The sequence below is a fragment of the Gymnogyps californianus genome, chromosome 1 (assembly GCF_018139145.2).
Source record: "Gymnogyps californianus isolate 813 chromosome 1, ASM1813914v2, whole genome shotgun sequence".
NCBI classification, from domain to species: Eukaryota; Metazoa; Chordata; class Aves; order Accipitriformes; family Cathartidae; genus Gymnogyps; species Gymnogyps californianus.
The window spans coordinates 99,287,022-99,309,466 of record NC_059471.1 but is presented as its reverse complement, the minus strand read 5'-3'; the positions used below and the strand labels follow the sequence as shown (position 1 = coordinate 99,309,466).

The window sequence follows — 22,445 nt, the reverse complement described above, 5'->3', positions numbered from 1 at the left end:
AGCTCTTTTTTCTTGATGTGTGCAGTGGGGTAAAGGTGTGCGGTAAAGGAAGTCCATCTAAAGTGCCTGTCACATTAACCAGTGAAAACAAGCCCAACAAGAGTTTACCAATGGTCTCCATCGTGTCCCTCTCCTCAATCAGAAGCTGTGCTCTGGGAATGTCTATGTGCATCCTCAGTGTTTGCTGCTGCTTATTAAGTGTATCTGATGTCCTGGTGTTCTTGCTAAAAACAAAAGAGAAGCGAACACATTAATATTCAGCCTAAATGAAAACATACTTGCAAACTTCCTCATTTTAAATCTGTCCAGCTCAAACAAAAAACAATATAACCATAATCAGCAAAAATACTCATACATCTTATTTTCCCCTCTTCAGAACAAGTGCATGGTATTGCTTTATTGCACACAACAAGCAGTCTGATGAATGCACAGTGTTGAGGGATTTGGTCTATTCTTTATCAGTAGCAATCTCCTGAAAATTTCATACAGTTTTCTTCAAGTGTTTTCATATAATGAAATTAGTAAAAACACTTTGCAAGATGGACCTTTTCTTTGATTCCTCATGAATATGAGTAAAAAAACACACAGTTGATCAAACAGGTTGGTAGGAAAATGATGTCTTGAGTAATTTCTAATTATTTTTTTTAAATTTTCACTATTTTTCATTAGATAAATTCCAAATATCACTAGAATTGATAAATGAGAAAGCTAATTAATAACTAGGGATTCCGTTAATAAATTGTGTAAAATAAATAAAGATTTTAGTCTCATTGATTTCCAAGACTAAAATTGCAAATCTTGTTTACATTCAAGGATTGTTTCTAATTGATTGATGCAATATTCTAAAAAAGAACATAAACCAATTATTCTATTATCATGCAAATCGAAACAATTTCATTTTGAACTTTGTGTACCAGAAAATGACTTCTTAAATGAGCTGTCTACCGAAAGCAAATGAAAATGCATAGTAAAACTGAGTGCTACAATCATTTCTAGTACAGAGCTTGCACCAAGAAACCTTCAGACTGCACTAAAAACCCAGGAACTTTTTGCCCTTTTAGATGTAATTACTCTTTGGAGGAGAGGAAATATTTGCAAATACTTCTTTATGCAGGGAGGCTGAGGAAAGTTAAGTCAAATCAGCCAGTAGTGTGATCCAAGTGCTCACACTTCAGAGAGCTTTAAAATCCAAGTGGAGGCTCATTTTCTAGTGTAAAATAGCTGTAGATCACTCGGTTTAATTCTCCTTTGGCAATGAATTATTGTTGTTAATGGAATCAGCAGAGGACTGTTAAGCTGCTTGATGATAAGCTCACTTCTTCCTTCAGTGCAGGCCTCTACTCCTGCATAGGAGATTAATGCATGTGTGAGGAGCCCACATCTCTAGACAATTTGCCTTAACTTCCTGCTGTGTCTCCATGTGAGCAAGACCTAACTATTGCAGGCTTGGATGTTTTCCCAGAGTCGTTTTTAGGAGGAATTTCCTTGTCACGTGGTCAGTAATTCCACCCCAAATCCAAGAGTGAGATCCACAAGGCACACAGGTACACCTCTCTGGCTGATTCTCACCTTCTGGCTTTCCCTGCTCTTGTGGTCCCCAGCATTAACACTATGCATCTCAAACTTTAATGTCTCTGTCTTTACCTGGGTGGTTAGGTGGTACTGTTGCCCTCATGTACAGACAGATAGCTGAAATGCATCCAAACAGCCTACAACTGGTGTCTCATTTAATCATTATGGAAGCAAAATATCAGGAGAGCTACCCAAGGGCTGCCAGACTTTTGTCCATATATAATCAGTGGAGAATAGTAGTCACAGTGTCTTATTAAGCACAAAAATTTTCAAAGACATTTAGGATCCTAAAATACAGACAAATTCCACGCTGATGTTCTCAAAGTCTCTGCAAAGTCTCTGCACGGATTAGATGCCACTCTCCTATTGGTTTCAACTCAAGTTGCTGAAATGTTAAGAGAATCAGATACCAACATATTATCTGCATGCCAAACACGCTTGAATACATGGCCTTGAAAAGTCAGACTACTTTGGGCTTGTCCAAGATCATAGATCAAGCCTGTGATCAAGTAGGAAACTGAATTTCTGAGGTCCAATTTCAATTAATAATCAGTAATCCAATAATTATAGGATACATGCAATCAGATACATATAGAATCTATGCAATACATAATTGAGTCTAATAAATGCATCATTGCACCCCTCCTCTGCTCACCAGGGACACAGGAGACAAAAGGATCAAATTAGACATCTTTCTCAGAGAATGCAGACCCCAGAATCCCAGTGAGAGCTAGAAGCTCTTCTGCAGTATGAACGCTCTATATTCCCACTACTGCAAAGTACTCAACCGCACAGAAAGTATTGTTTGCACTACAGGGAGCAGGAGGACAGCTCCCCAGGTTTGCAGTTATATTGCTCACCTGCCAAGAGAGAATTCTGAATCCCATTCTTGGCTCCAGGGATAGCTTTATGCAAAATATGTGGAAGGTCCTTCAAGCCAGAACTGGAACCCAGGCCTCTCTATATTCAGGAAAATTCCCCACTATGCTCAAGAGTTATGTCTTGTTTTGTGTGACCTCTCTCCTCCTCCTTACTGGTCTAATTAATTCTCCTGTATGCAGCAGCATGGTGACATGGACTGTCCAAAGACAGAAGAGGCAATTGGCAGTAGCAAGAGGGTTGCTGCCGATTAACATGCTATCTCTTTCGGGCTCAAGGAATTTTGAATTATTTTCTGCAGACCACAATAGCTCAACTGTCAGGTTAAAAAACCCTGAAGTGCCAACAGCACTTAAGTGCCTCTAGGACTTGGCAGCGAGGCAAAGATTTTTAGGATTGCAATTTTGAAGTTTGGTGCCCAAGTATTTTCTGATCTAGGAAAATTCAGGCATCAAAGTATTATAACAGTCTGGAGGATAAAGAGTCCAATGGTTAGCTCTTTAAAAGGAGGAAACATATCTACCTCTTTTTTCCTTAACCTACAGATATAAAATTCCCAAACTTAAACATGTGCTATGGCTATTCTTTACCTGTCAGACCTTGTAAGGATTTGTGTATAATACAATTCATCCCCTCTGGTTCAATGAATCTCTGAGCTCCAAATTGTTGGAGACTGGGAGCCTGTCTGGGGAACGAGTCAGTATGGATTTGCTGTAGTCTTTTACTCTACCAAGGTGTCTGCTTTTGGCCACTATGAAAGACAGATACGTGGGTACATGTGCCTTTGGGTCTGATTGAGTACAGCTTTCATGTACAGTCTGTGGATAAATGGGCCTTTTTCCAGAGGAAGTACAATGTATAAGGTATTTTGAAAGAGTGTGCATAGTTAAAAGAATACTTCCTTTTAAATAATCTTTCTGGATCTTTAATAAAAAAATACTTACTTGAGTGACTGAGAATATCTGTATGCACAGGAGAGGGTTAAACCTATCAAGCTAGTTATGTAAAAGGATTAAATATGGTGCTCTGTAAACCCAAAGTCATTCTGGGTCCTTGGCAGAGAGTCAGGCCACCTCACAGTTTCCCGATGTCTAAGCTGGTTGTTGTAAAAACATATGGAAAACTAAATCTTGTAAGTAATCAGCCTGATAGAGGAATATTTGGGGAGAAAAGATTCCTCGCCTTGTGTTCAAAATTAGAAAGCTCAGACAATTGCTATACTGATTCACAGTGAACTGTTACAAAGAAGTTGGCTGGACCGACGCTTTCACCCAAAAAAACCATAAAAAAGCTGTGATTGTACAGCAGCAGGGATTTTTATTTGCGCGTTTAGGGTGTCAGCAACAAGTTGTGCAGCTCCCGTTAAACTGCTAACTTCTGGGGCTTATCCTGCTCCCCAGACATTTGACTTACATAGCCAAAGCCAGCAACTTTCAAAGCAAAGACTAAAGCTCCATTCTTAATCCACTTTACACACGCTCATAAAAATCTCCTCAAAGGGAAAGATACACAAAGCTGTCTCCATCTCTCACACCCTTCTACCAAGCAGGGAACCATCTTTTCTGCTCTCTGTCCAATACTTAAACAGCAAGGCACAACCCACGGCATACCCTCTTTCTTGATATTTGTATCATAGCAGATTTTGGTGAAATCTAAAAGATGTAAAATATCAGGAGCTTTATAATATGTGACTATTGCTTTGGAGAAGACTTATTATCCTTTGATTATTAACCTGCTAAATCTTCAGGAACATCTAGTGATGGTGGGTACCTCAGGTTTCGGTTGGAGGTATTTCACAGATTTACCACAAATGACAGAGCATTTAGCCTGCAGAAAGCAGGCTCCCCAAAACAGCATCACTTTGAGAGCTCCAAGTTATGACGCGTCTGCAAATGTAGGCCTATATCCCCTACTTCCTCTGAAGTCCTGTTTTAATAGTCATTTGCCTTTGTTCACACTTTTAAAAGAGAAATATAAAATATGACTACTTAATAAAAACAAGAGTATTTATTAATAAATGAGATGGGAGAAACTAACTTGATGATCAGATTTCAATGCTGGTGAAAGGAAAAGCAAAAAGAAACGGTGGCAGATGAGTTACCTAGAAAAACAGCTCTGAACTAAAGGCTGGGAAGGGACCTGACTGCTCTCTGAATGCATCAGGCGGGGAGGGCAAAAGAAGTTCTTTAATTTGAAAGTCGACATTGGCAGAGGAAAAAATGGGTCAAAACCGGGCACTTATGTAGGCAGTTTGATAAAGTTCTGTAAGCATCAGAGGAGTGAGACTCTGAAATGGCCTTGCAGAGGCGGCGACAAGATTAGTGAAGCTAATCAGGGTTAAGGCAGAGGTTTACCGGTTTTGCAGAGGTGTCATGTGGGGTTGTCACTGGGACTGAATATCTTCATCCAGGAGTTTCAGCCAGTCCGTGCTGGGTTTCTTTAGGGAACAGACTTGCTGCATATGCTAATCTGTGCTGTTTTCTGCGACACCAAAAAATATCAGAGCATATCTTCCTGAAGTTGTTTAAACCTGCAATCTGCTGCTAGCAGGAGTTTCTAACTGGCAGATAGGAAGGGTATGACCTGACCTGCATGACCAGTCTTGTTAACTTCAGAGGGACTATTCAGATGTATTTGCAGACAATACAAGGTGTAGAGCTGAGTTTACACTAAAACCATCTGTCACCATGTCTTTGGTAAGTATATTCTTACAATAGCAGGTGAAGTTTATCACAGGTGAGGAAGTTTAGAGTATGGTTCATTTGGTAAAATATCTATGACATTCTCAAATTTGTTGCTTAAAAATAAAAATATTTTCTCGCAAACCAAAACTCATTTGAACTTAAAAATAATCCCTTGGTGATCCCATTTTCAAATATATGCAGCAATTTTAAAGTTCAATATTTTCCCCAGACAAAACAATAAACATCGAAGATATGAAATTTCCATCTTTGAAAGAATTGTCGTGCCAGAATAGTCATTCTGTTGCAATTCAACAACTGAATTAGATTTATGGATGCTGAGCTGATGGAACAGAACTGAAAAATAATAAATGGATTTACCTGCTCTTCTATACCTTCGGGTATAAGCAGCTAGCAATAGTGAATTACATAAATATAACTGTAAAGTTTAGAGATATTTGCATCCAGGCACTCACTGCCTTCAATCAGATGATCTCTGAAGAGCAATTACTTTGGTACATATTATGAAAATGTTTTTCTGAATAGGAAAAATGTCCAAACAGACCTACATAGCTTCTATAATTTAATCTATGAACACAGGAGTTCTCAGCTTTTTACCATTGTATTCCCTCACACCTACTGTCCACAAATTGTCTTTTTTCTCCCATCTCTAACCAACAACGTGTCCTAGTTCTTAACAAACAGTCAAACGGTGTGTTTTGAAAAAGGACTTAGGAATAGAAGGTTTACTTCTCTGTTTGTCCCTATAATAATTTTTAAACATGATGCCATAGCTGACAGACATTTTTCAATTAAATAGACATTAAATCTATTCTTACCTCATAAGCATTTCAGCCAAACTCTTTGCATCTAGAAGAAAATAGAAGAAATGTCATTACAAATGAAAATCTATTTGATAGATGGATTATTAGGAAGTGATTTGAATCAGCCATGTCTAAGACCATTGTTTCTCAGATCAGTGGCAAGAATAAAATCATCTCTAAAAGTCCCTACTTTTGCTGAAACTGCATTTCTGCCCCAGACAGCCCTGTTTAGTTCCTCAGTAGCACCAACAATGCTTAGAGAAGTACAAGCTACCATTGGCTTAACTAGAAAAAACTACAGAAACTTATTAGAAGTAGGAACAATTTAACCAATAACGGAGATCTCTGTTCCTTCATGTCACAGTTAGCACGTGAACAGGTGAGGAAGGAAGAAAAGGCAAGAAGACAGAAATGTTGACATCCATCTCTGGGCAGGAGCCAAACGCAAGCTGGATGAGCAGTTGCCAACCTGCCATTTCCAAACCAAACCTGACTGCATGGAGGTCTGAGCAAGGGAGGTCTCCAAGGAGTCAACTTGTTTGGTTGCTCTCAAACATAAATGTTTTTCCACTAGCAATAATTCAAAACTCCTACTGGGTCTTCAGAGGACAGTCTATACACAAAACAGGAGGTGGCTTATTCCCACATGGATCAGCCTTGCAAAATGAGGTGCTGCTGAAGGAGCAATATTCCTCGTGTTGTTGTCGTTGCTGTTATTATTAGCATAAAATCCTTTGGGGATATAATTATTCTGGCACTTATCAGATCAAAAGACACAGCTGAAGGTTGGTTCACCCAGTGTTCTTCAGGTAGCTTTCTGTAAAACTTTATCAACATAATATAATAATTTCTGTAGTATTATTCGCCAAAAATAGACAGCTATGCTTTGTTCTCCTGCAGAGTGCCACTAAACAAACTCACTTAAAAATGCTGACTCCAGAGTCCTTAAGTATATCACACAGCAACAAAGCAGCCTTTTGTGCAACCAAGTGAAGCAAATCTGAGAAGAAAACAACTCCAAGTTCTATGTCTTCAAGCAACTCTCCTATTATGTGAAACTTGAAATTTCTTCTTTTATCTACTGCTTGTAAATCTACCAGCACCTGCCAAGACATTTACTGAATTTGTCTTTGTTTTCTCCATCTCAGCTTTTTTATTCCTTCATCACCTCTTGGGTCTCCTACACCTACAACAATTTCCTTGCTTGTGATCCTATTAAATATCCTGCCTTTAAAATTCAGAGGATGCAGGCAGAAACGAACCACCATCTTAATGCATCACTCTGGCTACATTTGTATTAATTTTTAAAAGGAATGGACAAAAGGCTCTTTTTATTCATAAAAAACCCTCAACAAAACCCCTTCCATCCACTTTCTACATTCTGTTTCTCTGACACTGTGCCGGTTTGCCTGTCTTAAGCTTTATTCCTCACCTGCTACTGGAGAAGCTGAAATTCTGTGCTTCCTCTAGGTCTGTTTGCCCCACTCCTTTATTTTTAACCTTCCTCTACCCCTTTTCAGCACAAAGCATGGCAGATTCCTGATGGAGGGAAGGACTCTTCATCTGAGATGTCCCATCTAATCCAAACAGTGCTCCATTTAGGCACTCAGACTTTCTATTTTCCACTTTGTTTGGGATTGCCTTTTGCCGTTAACACTCTTATAAGTGGTACTACATAGTAGATGACAATGTCTTTATCATCAGTCATAAACCAAACTACCACTGCTGCTGCTCCCAAATGACATCAGAGATAGTTTTGCCGCTGACTTCTAAGGACCCAGGAAGGGACCCAGTTCTTCTGAAGAATACAAAAAAAAAAAAAAAAGAAGCTCTGGTTCCAAGTCATGTTTTTTTCAGCAAACTTTATGATGCTTCCTGTTATTCTAGCAGCACTAGATCACGAAGAGACTATGCACACTTTCTCCCTCTGGCACACATAATAAGGGTGATTTAATATGCAAATATTGTTTTCATTCAGCTAGCAGCTTTTGTGAAGCAACTGCTGCCTCCTTAAGTGAAGACTATGGATACTTGTGCAAGTAATTCACAACTCAAGAAAGCTGAAGGGACAAAGTTGAAGGTTGTTTGGCCCAATGCCATTCAGTTTGCTTTTTAGAGTTGTTTACGAGGATTAAATGACAAACAACTTCCCTCACATGTTCTCAAGTGCTGCACAGCATATAGCTGTGTTCCATGCTGCATCTGGAAAAAATGTTACATTCTCACCATTAAATGTATGTGGCACATATTTAAATACTCATTAACATATATGCATTCTTGGTCAAAGAGATGCAAAGGAGATTGTGCATCTTCAATCAAAAATAACATCATGCAAGATCATGTTACATGTCAAAAGCTGAATGAGGAAGTACTGCAGAAAAAAAAGTAACTCCATCAGCAGGGTTTAAATGTACTAATTATTCAAGCAGATTGTTACAATGGTCCGCAGCATTATCGTAGTTAATGATGGCTGTACTGGGCACACAGGCTAGTGTAGGATTGAACCAAAACAAACGTCCCAAGAAGATAAGGGATCTTATGTTTCTGTCAAAGCAAAACCCAGAAGCCTAAAAGCAACTGAATATGATAAGTGTGTCCAAAACATCAGCTACAGGAGAAATGCTAGTTTCACAAACCAATGAGTATAGACTACAGCTTGTAATGTGTATTTCCTACATTACACTTTTGATCAGCAAATTGAGAATACTTCATAAAATGAGTCAGTATCCCTTCCAGCGTCTTATTTCCCAGCTTTCAGGTGGGGAAAACAGGGCTCGGGGAGGCCATGAATGACAGAGTGAAGAGGGCTATCTCTCGCTCCAGCCAAGCATCGCCCCATGCCTTAGTAAAAAAGACAAACTGCTCCTCACCGTGGGTTTGACACATGACTGTGCTGGCAGGCACCAACCCAGCGACAGCCCTCACTTCCGTTTGCTGGGGCAGCCGCCTTTAAAATTCTTAACACATTTGGCTTGCCCCCTGGGAAATCAGGGGCCGTGATACAGTTTTAAATTGCATGCTGGCACTTCTGAACTATCATGCCGCGCTGATGCTTTCTGCTTGGATTAAGGTGACTTGGATTTAAAAACAAAGGGAAAACTATTACAGTGGTAGTGGAGCTAGGTTAATAGTAAGGAGAAAGAGTGGTAAGTCATCAGGTTTCTCTGTTATAATATATGCTGACCTACTGAATAGCTGCATGAACTCCAGCAGTCAATTGACCTTCTTGTGACCTGACCTGTGGAACTACTAAACTGGGCAAAAATCAGGGCTTTGCTGAAAACTACACTTTCTTTCTAAACAGAGTACTCCTGGAGAAATAAATCATACTGGGCGTGACACAGGAGGAAGACAAAGGTTTACCTGCCCCTACATGCTAAAACAAGGAGTAAAAGGATTAAGAAAGGAGAGACTGCTGTTCTTATGCTACATTTGCCCCAGAGAAACTGGAACCACAAACCCATTGTCTATAAGCACAGATACAAATGTTTGCATGCAGAACGTACTGCAAATAAATCTGCAATTCCCACTCCTCTTTGTCAAGCAGGTTCAAAGAAAAAACATCTCCTGGAGCCACAAAAGCAAGAATTACATCTGTAACTTGTATAAATTCTTTTAGACGGTCCCACTGTGGAAACTATTATTTGTGATGTAGACTAGAGGAAAGTTGATGGTGGAATCATGATTCAGGAAAAATGAGTCCTGTGCCTCAAAGAAACCCCACCAGCTGATACGTATCAAGTGATAATGACAGGATTTCAATTTCAAAACTAATTCAGATGAAAGCTGAACACAACAACTACCAGAGCAAAACTTTTTTTTCCTCCAGAAGAGCAGAAAATGGCTAACACGGGATCAGTCTTCAAAAAGAATGAACAAAAAAAGATCTGAATTACTGAAGTCCTATCAATCTGATCTTGGCAATGAGCAAAATGATGAAAAAAATGGAATGAAGCTTGATTAAATGAATTAAAGGAGATGGAATAATTGAGGCCAAGCAATATAAACTTGTAGTCAATCAGCCATGTCAAACAAAGTCGATTTTTTTTAAGTGAGATTAAAATTCACTGAGAATTGATGAAATCGAAAAAACTCTTGCTGAGACATGATTAAATAACATTAAAACATTATATTTATATTTCTCTAGAGCAAAGTTTTGGTATCTCAAAATATTTTAATTACAAAGTAGCATGATGTGAAAAATTAACACAGCAGCCATTTTACATGGGTTTCAACATATTCAAAATACAATTTTAGGCAGAGAATCATTGTGTAGTATTTATTTTGCTCATGCACCATGGGACATCACACCGTTGGTACTTTTATCAGTGGTCTGGAGTAAATTAAATAATATCTGATAAAAGTTTGAAAATGATACAGCTAAAATATATTGAAAATGCCAGGTCACTAAGGCATAACAATCTGGATCATCAGGTAGGCTGGCCACAAATTAGCAATGTATCTGTATTAGTATAAGGTCATATATCAAGAATACAAGCCATAGCTATACAATGGAGAGTGTTATCCTGTTGCACTGTAATCAGAGAATTGTCAGATAATCTCAAGGGGTAAGATGTTAAACGCAAACTCTTAAAATAATGCTGTACCCAGAAAGGTGATCCTTGCAGATATAGACAGAACACCATAAAGGGAAAGAAGAAAGGCTGTTACCTCTCTATCTGATGCTGATATGTCTGTTGCTGGAATACTATGTTAATTTCTAGCATACACAGATGAGGAAAGCGACCTAAAGATTGCAAAGGGACCAGATAAAAACCTTGAAATGAATAAATGATGGGAAAGCTACAGAGAAAAATTAAAGAAGATTCATCTGTTTCATTTACCAATGAAAACATTAAGAAATTACTTGGTTACCACCATGTAAAAGGAATATCCTCAGAGACTGAAAATGTCATACAAAAATGAACTTCAGTCCTTGTACAGCAGACAGAAGTATAACAGGACCAGATGGCTGGGATGTTGAGCTGTAGCTTGACAAATTCAGGTAAGAAGTGAGACACAACTTTTACAGAAATGATAGTTAAATACTGATGACTTTTATCAAAAGTACTGATGAATTCTTTGTCGCTGCCTATGTTTAAGTGAAACTCAAATATTTTTCTAAATTCCTATGTTCTGAGAGGAAATAATTCAGAGAAGTCTTATGTTATGCAAAAGCCATACTGGCCAGTGATCATCAGCCTTCCTTAAGGGACTATAACTCAAGAATCTATGAATACTTGTAAATTAACCATGAAAAACTAAATGTGCACAGCCATCATTTCCTGGAGCTAAGGAGCTCAAAATATCCTGCTCGTTAGTGGATGGAATTCCACAGTATTTTTGAGAAGATAAGATAACATTTTCTTCACCCTTAACCCACCACTTTTTTGATGAAAAAAAACAGAGGTAAATGACTTAAAAGGTTTCGAATGAGAAAGTTATTATACAAGCTAAAGCATCCAGATGCCCTGATTTCCAGAGCTGTGTATGAACCATAAGGCAGGTTGTCCTCTTTGATCTATGAATTTGTCCATGCGTAAGAGCCCTGTATCTCTGTCTTTTTTTGCAAAACATCCAAAATATTGTTACAAAAGACAAAATAAGTCCCAAAAGAGAGACAAGTAGATGCTAAGGTGAGATGGAATACACAGGGTTGGCCTGGTTTTAATATATATCATGATCATATTTTGGTTAAAATACAAATAACTAAACAATTTGGTGGCTCTTCCAAATGATTAGACTTATTTTTGCAGATGATGAATCGCTTCACTATTTATTCAGTGTGTGATTTGAATGGCTTTTTCCCAAATACCTTCAGTGTAAGGTCTGTTGTGTGCTAGTGCAAAACCTACAGGGCCAAGTGCAGAAGTGGAAGACTGCAAGGGCCAAAAACCTGGGTGTGGGTCAGCCAGGGGTATTTACTAGAAGATTGATAAAGTTGAATGAATTCACAGATCTAAAACTTGTTCACATAGCAAACACCTGAATTTGAATAAGGATTAGAGAAAAGTACAGATCAGCAACAATGAAAGGTCAGTGAACAATGAAGTAGTGTTGTAATAGTTCTGTTATAACACATCATAAGGAAAAAGATGTAGTAACAAATCTGAGAATATCTGATAGTGTTTTCTAGCCTGCTAACATGTGGCTACTTTCATTTTATAATTCATTTATAATTTGCATCTGCTGGGAAACTGAAATCCCCCAATCTTCAGAACATCTGATTTTATCATTCACAAAAATATGATTTTAGGTTATCGAGACCATTCACAAGGGAAACAAAAAACAACAAAAAAAGGAAAATAAACACCAACATATGAGAATTATTTTCCTTTCCCCCATGCAAAATAATAACAATGATTACATGAGCCATTTTTTAGAAACTTACTACCAAATGAAAAAGAAGGATTTTCTGTAGAAAATATATGTGCTTTGTTGCCTCATGTCTGTTACATATTATAGGAAAATGATACCGACTGGGGATTGAACAGTTTGGTCACGTGCAGCCCCACTTGTACTTTCATGTTCAGGGAGTATGCATATGTAGAAATAAATGCCACAGCTCTCATCTTACCTCGCAGCCTCTTTAGTCTCTGCTCTCTCCTCCTCCTCCGCACGATCAGCAGCATCACAAAAAGCAGCAAGACCCCAACCAAGATACAGGAAATGGTCACCAGCATCTTTAGCCCTTCGTTGGTTGCCAGCCCTTCCTCACTTTGCACAACTGACTTAATGAGTGGAGGGATTGTACCTGGAAACAGTGTCATGATATTAGATGCCTATTAATGAAGACAAAAGATTGAGTTCTCAGGGAATATGGCATGTTATGTGCTTCAGCTGCATGCAGAACATTAAGAAGAATTTGTCATGTTCAGGGTGGATGCTATGTTTGCATGTGTAATGGCCATACACACATAACCACTCACACTGGTAACAAGGTACTGACTGCAGAGACTCATAGTTTATCAGAAATCAAGAAGGGCATTCATTGATGAAAGAAAAACATGTCCGTTATACATTCAAATACTACAATTAATTTTAAGTCATATTAAATCATTACAAAGCTGTAAGAGACCTCTGAATTACTACCTGTGTGTATTAGTCCTTACTATGGGAAAATAGCACTGCTGCAACATATTCATACTTTCTGCTGGGCTTTTCTTTGTAAGAGACGCATTTGAGAAAGTTCATTTTGTGCTACATACATCAGATGAATCCTTTGCACAGAAACATTCTTATATTATGTCTTAGGGGTGCAGCAGTGATATTGATCTGAAATTCAGATAGCCAACCTGATGCTAATTTGCTAAGGAGTGTCTGACATTATACTCATCAGTAAAACAGGAGAGTAACACGGATAGAAACAATCAAATTTTGAGGGTGAATTGAGGGAAATGAATCTACAAACTACTGGCACCGGCAGGCAGCTCACTTTTTCATTTTGGGACATATTTGCATTTTGAATATACCTGGCTTCCTGGTGATATATAATACTTGAACTTTTCAATTCTTTTTTTCTTGACTTCTAAAGGACGTGAGAAGAATGCAGCACTTTCTTTGGAAGGCTGTTTAGTCATGGAAGACTTCTCACTCATTTACTGATTACTACTAAACTGTTGAATGCAACCACAAATGAGGCTATAAAATGCAGATTTGTTTGAAATGGGTAGAAACACGCAAGTATTGTGAACTGTGATGACTTTCGATGGAAGCTATTCAATTTTAACCAGCTACTGAAACATAAAAGTGGCTACTTACTTGCTAAAAGGATAGGAGGGTGAGATAGAAAAGTAGGCACATCCTTTTTTACATTTTAATTGCTGCATTGAGTGATATAGTTATATCTCATTATGTACCATACAGTATCAGAAAAAAAAATTGTGATATGATGCAGTACAATGTGAGCACCATAACAACAGTGAAAATGTAGAATTCTAAGTCATGTTTTTTCAGAAGAGCTATTTGAGTTGCATATAATGAGAAGAGTAGTTCCCTAAAGGGATGAAGATAAACAGAAAAGCTACAACCATCCAAGCCTATATCAGGTACTATATCAGGAAAATTTATTTTCTTACAATTGTATTTTGAATATTTTTCTACTGTTCCATGCAGCTCTTCCCCATAATTTTCCTTCTTTTTCTAATTTTCCATTTCTTGGAATAAAAACACAGCAGGATTTTTTCATCTTGTCTTAACTGAGATGCAGTTTTTGCACTACTCTAAAGGCAAAGAAAATGACTAGATGAAGAAATGGAAAGAACTTCAAGCTCCTGAAGGTAATACTAATAACTGTCTCTAAATCCTCCTAAACCCTCCTGAATAGTAAAGGGCCAAATTTTGCTCCAAATTAAAGTCACAGAGACCATTGGCTAAGGACTGTTGGCTTCAAGATTACTTAAAATTATGTCTTGCTCTCCTTAATACTTTGATGAAAACCAAATTAAGAGTGGCCTTAATTTCAGTTAAACCTTAAGTGTTTAGGTAAGTGATTATCATTTTTCATACCTCTTCCAAGTAAAGTGTAAACCTCATAATGCTATATACAGGGAGTACAAGCTTAATTAAAAAAACATACTGCAAGTTTATATATCCTTCACATTATCCATTTGTGGATATTCAGCAATGGTATTAGAAATTAACAAAACTAAACCTGCTATCCATTGAGAAAACACTATTTAAACATTTGTTGTCATTCTAGGTGTTGACTAGTGGTGCAATAGTCAAAGCTTTTCTCAGAACAAAGTCCCAGACAAATTGGGAGGGTTTTTTTCCCCAGGTCAATTCACCATCGCCCTTTGTTAGCCTGCTTTACTGGTGCTTCATAGAAGTTGTAATTTGAATGTCTCTGACCCCATTTTCCCCTGTGTTGCAGCCCTTCCAGCGTCTCCCATTGCACCTTGTGACTTCAGGACTACCAAGTGTTTTCCTGTGTCCTAACTGTTCTTCACGGTAGGAAGTCCCCTGGTGGGCTAGAATCAATTAGCATAGTTTAGAGCAGCTACCAAGCTGAACTGATTTAATGTCAGGGCTACTGAGTAGCTGATCTCTGAGTCGGGAAGCTCCTTTGCAGTGCTACACACTACAGCTGCACATGGCTAAAAATATCTCCTTAAGTATTGAGTGCAAATGTTCTGAAAAACAAGGGGCAGGAAGGTCATAAAATCTGTAAGCTGAAAATGGTTAGTTGAAATATCTATGAACGGAAAGCAAAAAGCCGCACGTAGATCTGTCATTAACCTTTTGACCTAATTCACCACGAAGAGATTTAAGGTAAAGGATACTTAGCCATGATATTTCTCAGGAGCTCTATCACAGATAACAATCAGCTACTGCAGTCCAAACAAAATGACTGACAGCCCACGTAACTCAAGGATTTCTACAAAGTTTACAAAGGCTTTATCTTAAGACAGCTAAAGCTCCTAAGCTTGTTCTTAGCATTTGGTATCCTAGAACTTTCATACACGTATTATCTAATCTTCAAAGTACTATCCTCTTATCTGTTTTATCATAAGGGCAGCTGTGACCCCTAGAAGCTGGAAGGAACTAATCTCACATCACAAGATGAGTCAATGGTAGAGGTAGGGTTAGCACTCAAAAGTGGAGCTGGCCACAAAGTTTCCACTGGCATGCTTTCTGTAAATGAAAAGTTCACTTTCTATGAAAGTACAAATTTCTGCATGAAGTATTGATAGAAAATGTTGATTTCTAATCAGACACTGTTTTCCAGCTCTGAAGCGCCTTAAGCCTACGCAGCTTACCAAGGAACAAAGGAATGGGGAGCTGGGACTCTGTAGGGACAACTTTTGCTTTAGAAGCACTGAAATAGTTCTTCTATGAAATTTCTTATGTGGGAATAGGCTATCTTAATTTTCGATAATAATAATAATAATCAGTTTATCATTTTAGTTCTGCATCAAATGTAACAAACTCAGAGAATTTGAAAACTGAAATTTGCTTTTCCATCCATGTTTTCCTCTCTTAACCTTGCAATCAGTATTTGAGACCATGTTGCTTCTCTACGGCACAATATAGTCCTGGCAAAGCATGCATGACAAACAAAATCATCAATGCCATAAATGAGAATTTTTCAAGCTGACCAGAAGCAGTGGCCCAGGAAATTTAACACTACAAATATTTTTATTCTTTCTTTTTCTTACTTTCAAAGATACCATACAGCAACACACAAAATCAAATGGCGTGCAGGTCACAGTATGTGAAACCAAGGTAAGTATCATCACCTAACCAACCAAAAAGAAGAGTCTGACAACATTTCAAATCAGTTCATTGTAAGAATACATTTGATTTCACTGCTGTCAGTGAGAATTTAAGGCTCTGGACCTGTATTTTCATATAGTCTCATTTTAAGGTACGGTTTAAGACTGTTTGCCCCAGTCATATATATGTAACAACAACTGTGGATGTAAAAAAGATCACTGGAAGTTGGATGCTGCCTATAGAAAGATACTGGAGAGAAAAGAGGATAGGCTAAGTAAAGTGGCAAGAAATTAACTCATAATACTTGAAACAGTTATTTTTGACAACATCTATACTGCTCAGTAAAACAAGTCCTAAGTCTACCTGGCAAGACCTGGCAGCATTTGTATAATAATTACTTGGATCTTGGTTTCCTGTAGGCTTCTAAAGTGCCGAGACAAAATCTTTCTCTTAATTTTTTAGACTGTCTGAAATAACATGAGGACTGTGTGGCAGCTTACCAAAATGGTATTTTCTCGGAAAAACGTGAGAGGATGTGCTCTTTGCAAAAGGGTGAGCCATGAGGGCATGTGTCGTTAATTATCTGCAAGAACTGATGAGCACCTAGTGCAAAGACTGGGATAGCATTAGAGGATGTGTAAGATGCTGAGGTTTAAACCCTGCCTGATTCATATCCCACACTTCTGACTGGGAATGGTGCCTGTTGCTTGCTCTTCCCTGAGCCATACATGGGTATTGTCCTGGAGAGTGCTGGTTTGTGGGACAAAACTGTGGCAGGGAGATGTGTTACCAACACAGAGTTATGAACGATTAGTAATTTGGTGCTGTCGCTGGATGATTATCAGTTCTTGTTTGAACTTGCTCACTAGTCCTCCTGTTTAATTTAACATACAGATGTCGCCAAGTGGTTGCACAATACAGCACAATATCCCTGGCAACACAACAGCGTTTTACACTGGATGTCTCCAGAAAAGCTCTGGCAATTCACACTAGAGCAATTCAAGAGATTGCCATCTGGAGCCATCTGTACTGCCTTTTTGCCAAAAATACAGCCATTTCCCACTATAGAGCCAGCAGAAGCACACATGTGCCACCATCGCTTTCAATAAACATGCCAGGATACCAGCTGGAGCGACTGACAAATTGGCATGTTTGCTCTTGCCCTCTTGTTCTGGCTTTTGCAGGATGGGCAGTAACCCCTGGCAGAAGGGCAGGATGCAACAGTTCTTTCATCCCCCGTGCTCTGCTGCTGGGCATGACAGAGCCATCTGTCACAGCCATTAGTTTCACTCTCCCCTGTCTGTAAATAGGGATAATAGCATTGCCATTGCTTTGCCCTTGGAGGATGTTGTCCGGAGGCTTTCCCAGAAGACAAGCTAGTTAGCTGCTCCATTGTGTCCCATAATGGGTTTTGAGCTGTGCCACAAGGACATTGCATGGAATAGCGATGAGGCCAGTCACCGCCGTGAATGGCTGCAGGAACCAATTGTATGGGAGACAAAAATTTCATGGAAGAGATGCATGAAATACTAGCAAGTGCTTCTGTGACCACTGGAACTAAGGACACCTAGTGCCCTATGGTTACGTGTCTCATGGTTGATTGACTTTGGTGCTGGAGCTTTTCCTCACTGAGGACAAATAAACAATTCCTCTTTTCTGCCTGGCAGCCTATTGTCATGAAATCAGTAGGCATTTTATGTCTTTGAGACTGTTACCCTTCTGTCAGCATGGCTAGCAGATTCAAAAAGGGTTTTATGGGGGAAAAAAAGAAAGACAAGCAAAAAATAGCACATAAGAAACTAGAGTAAAAACAGTATCTCAGACACGTAAATAAAAAGATATACTTACTGCCATCATAATTGAGTGTTGCAAATTTGGCTTGTTTCTCTGCACAGCCAGCACTGTTGCACACTCTCATTTGCAGTTCATACCAGGTTGCCTCCTGGAGGTCATACAGTATGTAGGACTTTGACAGGGATGTCCGCTGAGCAGTTGTCCAGACCGTTGTCCCAAATGGCCGGTACTCCAGGGTGAAGGAGGTGATGGGGCAGCCACCATCATTCCAGCCTATCAGGTTCAGCCTCACTCTCGTGGTGTTGATACTAGCAAAGAGCTCTTGTTCCTTCGAGAACTGTGGCTCTAGAAGTAATGATATATTTCAAGTGAAATGCTTAAGTATTACAGATATAGGACTCTCAAAAATATAAAATTAAGAGAATAATTTCTAGGAGAATCTTAACTTCATCTTAGACTCAGTATCTATATACTCAACTTCTTCCCCCCCCCGCCCCCTTAAATGTTTTTTCACTCTTTGTGCCAGACTCACAAACCTAGATTTTCATATCCATATGTGAAAAAAATATCCATACTTCTCTGCATGGACCTGAGTTGCTGGTTTGCATGGACTGGCATGAGTCAACTTGTACATCTAGCGCAGACACTTCATATCAGTAAATGCCCCTGCTCACTGCTATGCAAAAAATGAAAGGGTTCAGAACACTATATAGAAATACTACAGAAGACAAATTCACTTGAAGATTGTCCACTCGTGCTCTAGTCTTCTTTTGAAGTGGAATTGAACACATTTTTTTTGAGAGTACAGAGGCTTTCATTTGTGAAAAATGACAATTTTGAAGAACTTGCAAGTAAAAATAAAAATTTTTTAAATATTAATATGTTGACATGGCACATGATATATTTGAAAATAATATATACTTTGAATTTTGTGTTTCTGAGTTAAGATGTTTCCATTCAGAAAGGGGTTGATATTTCTATTTACTTGTCTTGCTTTGGGATCAAATGTTGGTTTCTGTTGATATATACATTAAAGTTTTTTTGACAGTTCTATGTAATACAGGAGTAATGACAGTAAAAATGGCACCTTAGAATTGAAATAATGACAGTAGGTGGACAAGACACGTCACCAACAAATGTTATTTATCTTAAATACAGCTGTAGTGTACTTAAAAGTATTATTGCTAACTGCTTAGAAGAAACAATATTTTTACTATTGGAAGTTACACCTAATGTGATGAAAATTATCTAGAACGTGCTATTTTATTCTATATAATAAAGTATAACTTATCCAATGGGGGTCTTTTTGCCATTCTTGTGCTTTGATGAGATGTACTGAAACGTACTCTCTTTTCTAAATTCTACAGGAATCTAAATGAAACTGGTGATTCCTGCCATGTGTTATGAACTATTTCAATTGGCTCTGTTAATAGCTTTGGATAGAGATGCTTCTGGAGCTCTCACATGAATGAGAACGATCTCAGCATTCTAAATCACACAGTACCTGGTTCAGTCTGTAAACGTAACACAGGTAGTTTCCAGGCATATATATCAAGTCCCAGAGCAACTCAAGAGGTTGGGAGATCTGCTTTCTCATGAACCATTTAGACATTATTTGAAGCATGTGTAAATCTTACATTTCATGCAATGAAAATAAGAACGCTCAACTTCTACTCCTCTAAATGTCCCTTTCTTTAAAGTCAGCAGACCATTCTCCCTGACCACCAATCATCTCAGCATGCACGCAGCTGATTTGCAGTCTCCCCTGAGCTTCAGCAGGTCATACCATTCACATCTACTGCTTACCAGGTCTTCCCTATGCCACTGAGTGTCAAATGAAATGTCCACCTTGCTGTGATGCTTGGGAGATCTGCAACAGCACAGGTGTGATGAAGAGCATAGAGAAGGGCAGACATACCTATCAAAGTAAACTATTTTTATTATGAAACTGCTCCCAAATGAGAGTATTTCTTAAACCGGTGAAGAGATGCAAGATGAGGTGATCTTTAGAGCATTATGCAAAGCTACTGCACTCTGTTGACTTAGGGGTAAGACTCTCTAAAGTGCCTCTTTAAGTGGGTCTGTTGCCAAATTTGCTCATAATTATGACTCATATATGCAGTGTGGAACTACCCTCAGCAATCAGGACCAAGGGACCCATTGCTGAGTTAGCTAAGAATTCCACAAATTTTGGCTGTTTTGCGTTGCAGAGCTTTATGCAAACTTTTCCTTTGTTTTTGACACTTATCCTGTTCAAAGAGTGCCACTGCAATACCAGCTTGGAGCAGAAATGAGACATTGGCTCCATTTCCTCTACACATAAAAATACTCCCGATCTTCCTTCAACATCCAGACAAATAAACCCCTGAATTTTTACAAGAAGAGAAGAAACAATTTCCTCATGGCAATAGCAGTAGTTGGAATTGCTATCGCCTATGATAGTGCAGACACTCCCTTCCCAAATATCTACCAACCCATCTTAGAAAAAAACTATTAGAGAAATAAGGATAGAGTATCAGCCGGTATGTGCTTCAAGTCCCACAGCGATGGCCTCTTCTGTCACAGCATGGACACAACTGGAAATGTTTCCAAACCCAATAATATTAAAATATCCAAGTCTGTCTTCTCATCAAACCAAGATCTACAGCAGAATGCAAGAGCTTTAGGAGAGCAAAGGGGATAGAAATCAACATACCTTTTCCAAGTGTTTTGGCCTCAATGATCTCGCTGATGCGTCCTGGTCCCACTCCATTCTGAGCAGTTAAAGTAAACTTGTACCAAGTGCCACATTTCAATGTTTCTAAACGGTAGGACCTCTCACTTGGGCTAATGGGAAAACTACCCCACTGCTCACTGTTATCTTCTGAGTACTGCAAAATATAACCTGGAGGAAAAGCACAGATGGCAACGATAAGCCAGACACAAACCACAAATTCTGCAGGTAATATGATGAGTCATTTTAAAGACCTAATAAAACTAGAAAAATCCCGTGCACAGGAAGACATACAGCTCTCCCCTGACTAAAAGATACCAGGCAATATATTTTGCCTACCCTTACAACAGCTTAAATACCATTTTTATGATCGCTTCAAAGGGAAAAGGAAGGGATAGACATTTCTAAATACCCTTCAATCAGCAACAAAGACCAGATGATGAACCTGGACCCTCAAAAATGAATGGTTAGAGATTACATGTCTGGAAAATCAGAGAGAGTAACTGTCATACCAGCTGAGGGTACGCTGGAAGAAAGTGATTAAATCTGTGATTAAACCACCACAAAGAGAAACTGCAATTTACTGAAAGCTGTTATCACGATGATAGTGCACATTAAGCACTGACAGCAATACAGATTGCTTTGTTTTTCTTTTTTTGTAGCCATTCATAATTATATACTAATCCTATCAACATACGATAATTTAGTAAGAAGTTACAATTAACCTGAATTATATTACCTCGGATAGAACTGCCACCATTGTCTCCAGGTATCCAGGAAAGAGTGATAGAGGAAGATGTAGTTTTGGATACAGTGAGTCTTGGCTGGTCTGGTGGAACTAGATGGGAAATAGTTAAAAATAGAAAATAGATTCAAATGATTAGACATGATCTTAATCCCCTCTAACAGTCATTTATCAAATAACTGTTCTGAGTTGCAAAAAATGCAAATTATTTCTGTCAAAGTGTCTGTTTAGCTGACATCCTTGGTTAAGACAAGAGCAGACAAGCTCTCATTTTTTATATTTAATTTTCTACACAATTTTGTCTTTCAGTTCTTAACCCTTGCTTTTCTCTGAATTTTTTGTATCTGTCCTGTCAGATCTAAATGGCGTATGAGCTACCCATCCATTATTTTTCATTATTTTTCATATCTGCTTTAGGGAGAAGCTGAAATTTTAGTGGCGAGAAACAGATGTTCACCTGCAAATGATGCCCCACTCATGCATGTGTTTGCAGGCTATTACGGCAAAAGTGGAAAAAAAAAAAAGTGCATAACAAGAGTTTCTGCCAGTGTAACTGTGAGTGCTAACTAGGTAGCATAGGTAGATTTGTGATTGGAGGCAGATCCATACCTCTTCCAGATCACACCGTCTATTCACTGAGGCTATTGGTATAAAGAAGACACAACTCTATCAGCAAAGGCTGAACAAACCTGGAAACACTTCAGTTCTGCTGCTTCCCATAAACATTATGGCTGTGTCTAAACTGTGGGACGTAAGAACCGCATGGTTCCGAGGACCAGCTCCTGACAGAGCGCAGGAATAAGACAGAGGTCTCATCTCCCATCCTCTGCTCAGCATCCAGTTTCCTTTGGAGGAAAATCCAGCATGAAAGGGCAGAGAAGGAGCCATGCTATATCCCAACAAGTCGTCTAGGGTAGGGAGTACAGGGACTGGGAATTGGGACAGGGAACTGGGACTGAAAATGGGACCGGGAACTGGGACAGTTTAGGCTCAGCCTAAGTAACCCCAAATTGCACCAG

General features: G+C 38.8%; 1 protein-coding gene across 1 annotated transcript in view; it reads right to left on the bottom strand.

Annotated features, from left to right (window-relative positions):
• Positions 1–22,445, bottom strand: part of DSCAM (DS cell adhesion molecule) — a 443,556-nt gene that overhangs the window by 30,575 nt on the left and 390,536 nt on the right. Inside the window, exons 25-30 of the mRNA XM_050891759.1 lie at positions 21,421–21,519; positions 20,664–20,852; positions 18,023–18,313; positions 12,534–12,710; positions 5,972–6,002; positions 109–224 (exon numbers count right to left, since the gene is read on the bottom strand). Of these exons, the coding sequence (XP_050747716.1) occupies positions 109–224; positions 5,972–6,002; positions 12,534–12,710; positions 18,023–18,313; positions 20,664–20,852; positions 21,421–21,519 (903 nt within the window). The remainder of the gene's footprint in view (positions 1–108; positions 225–5,971; positions 6,003–12,533; positions 12,711–18,022; positions 18,314–20,663; positions 20,853–21,420; positions 21,520–22,445) is intronic.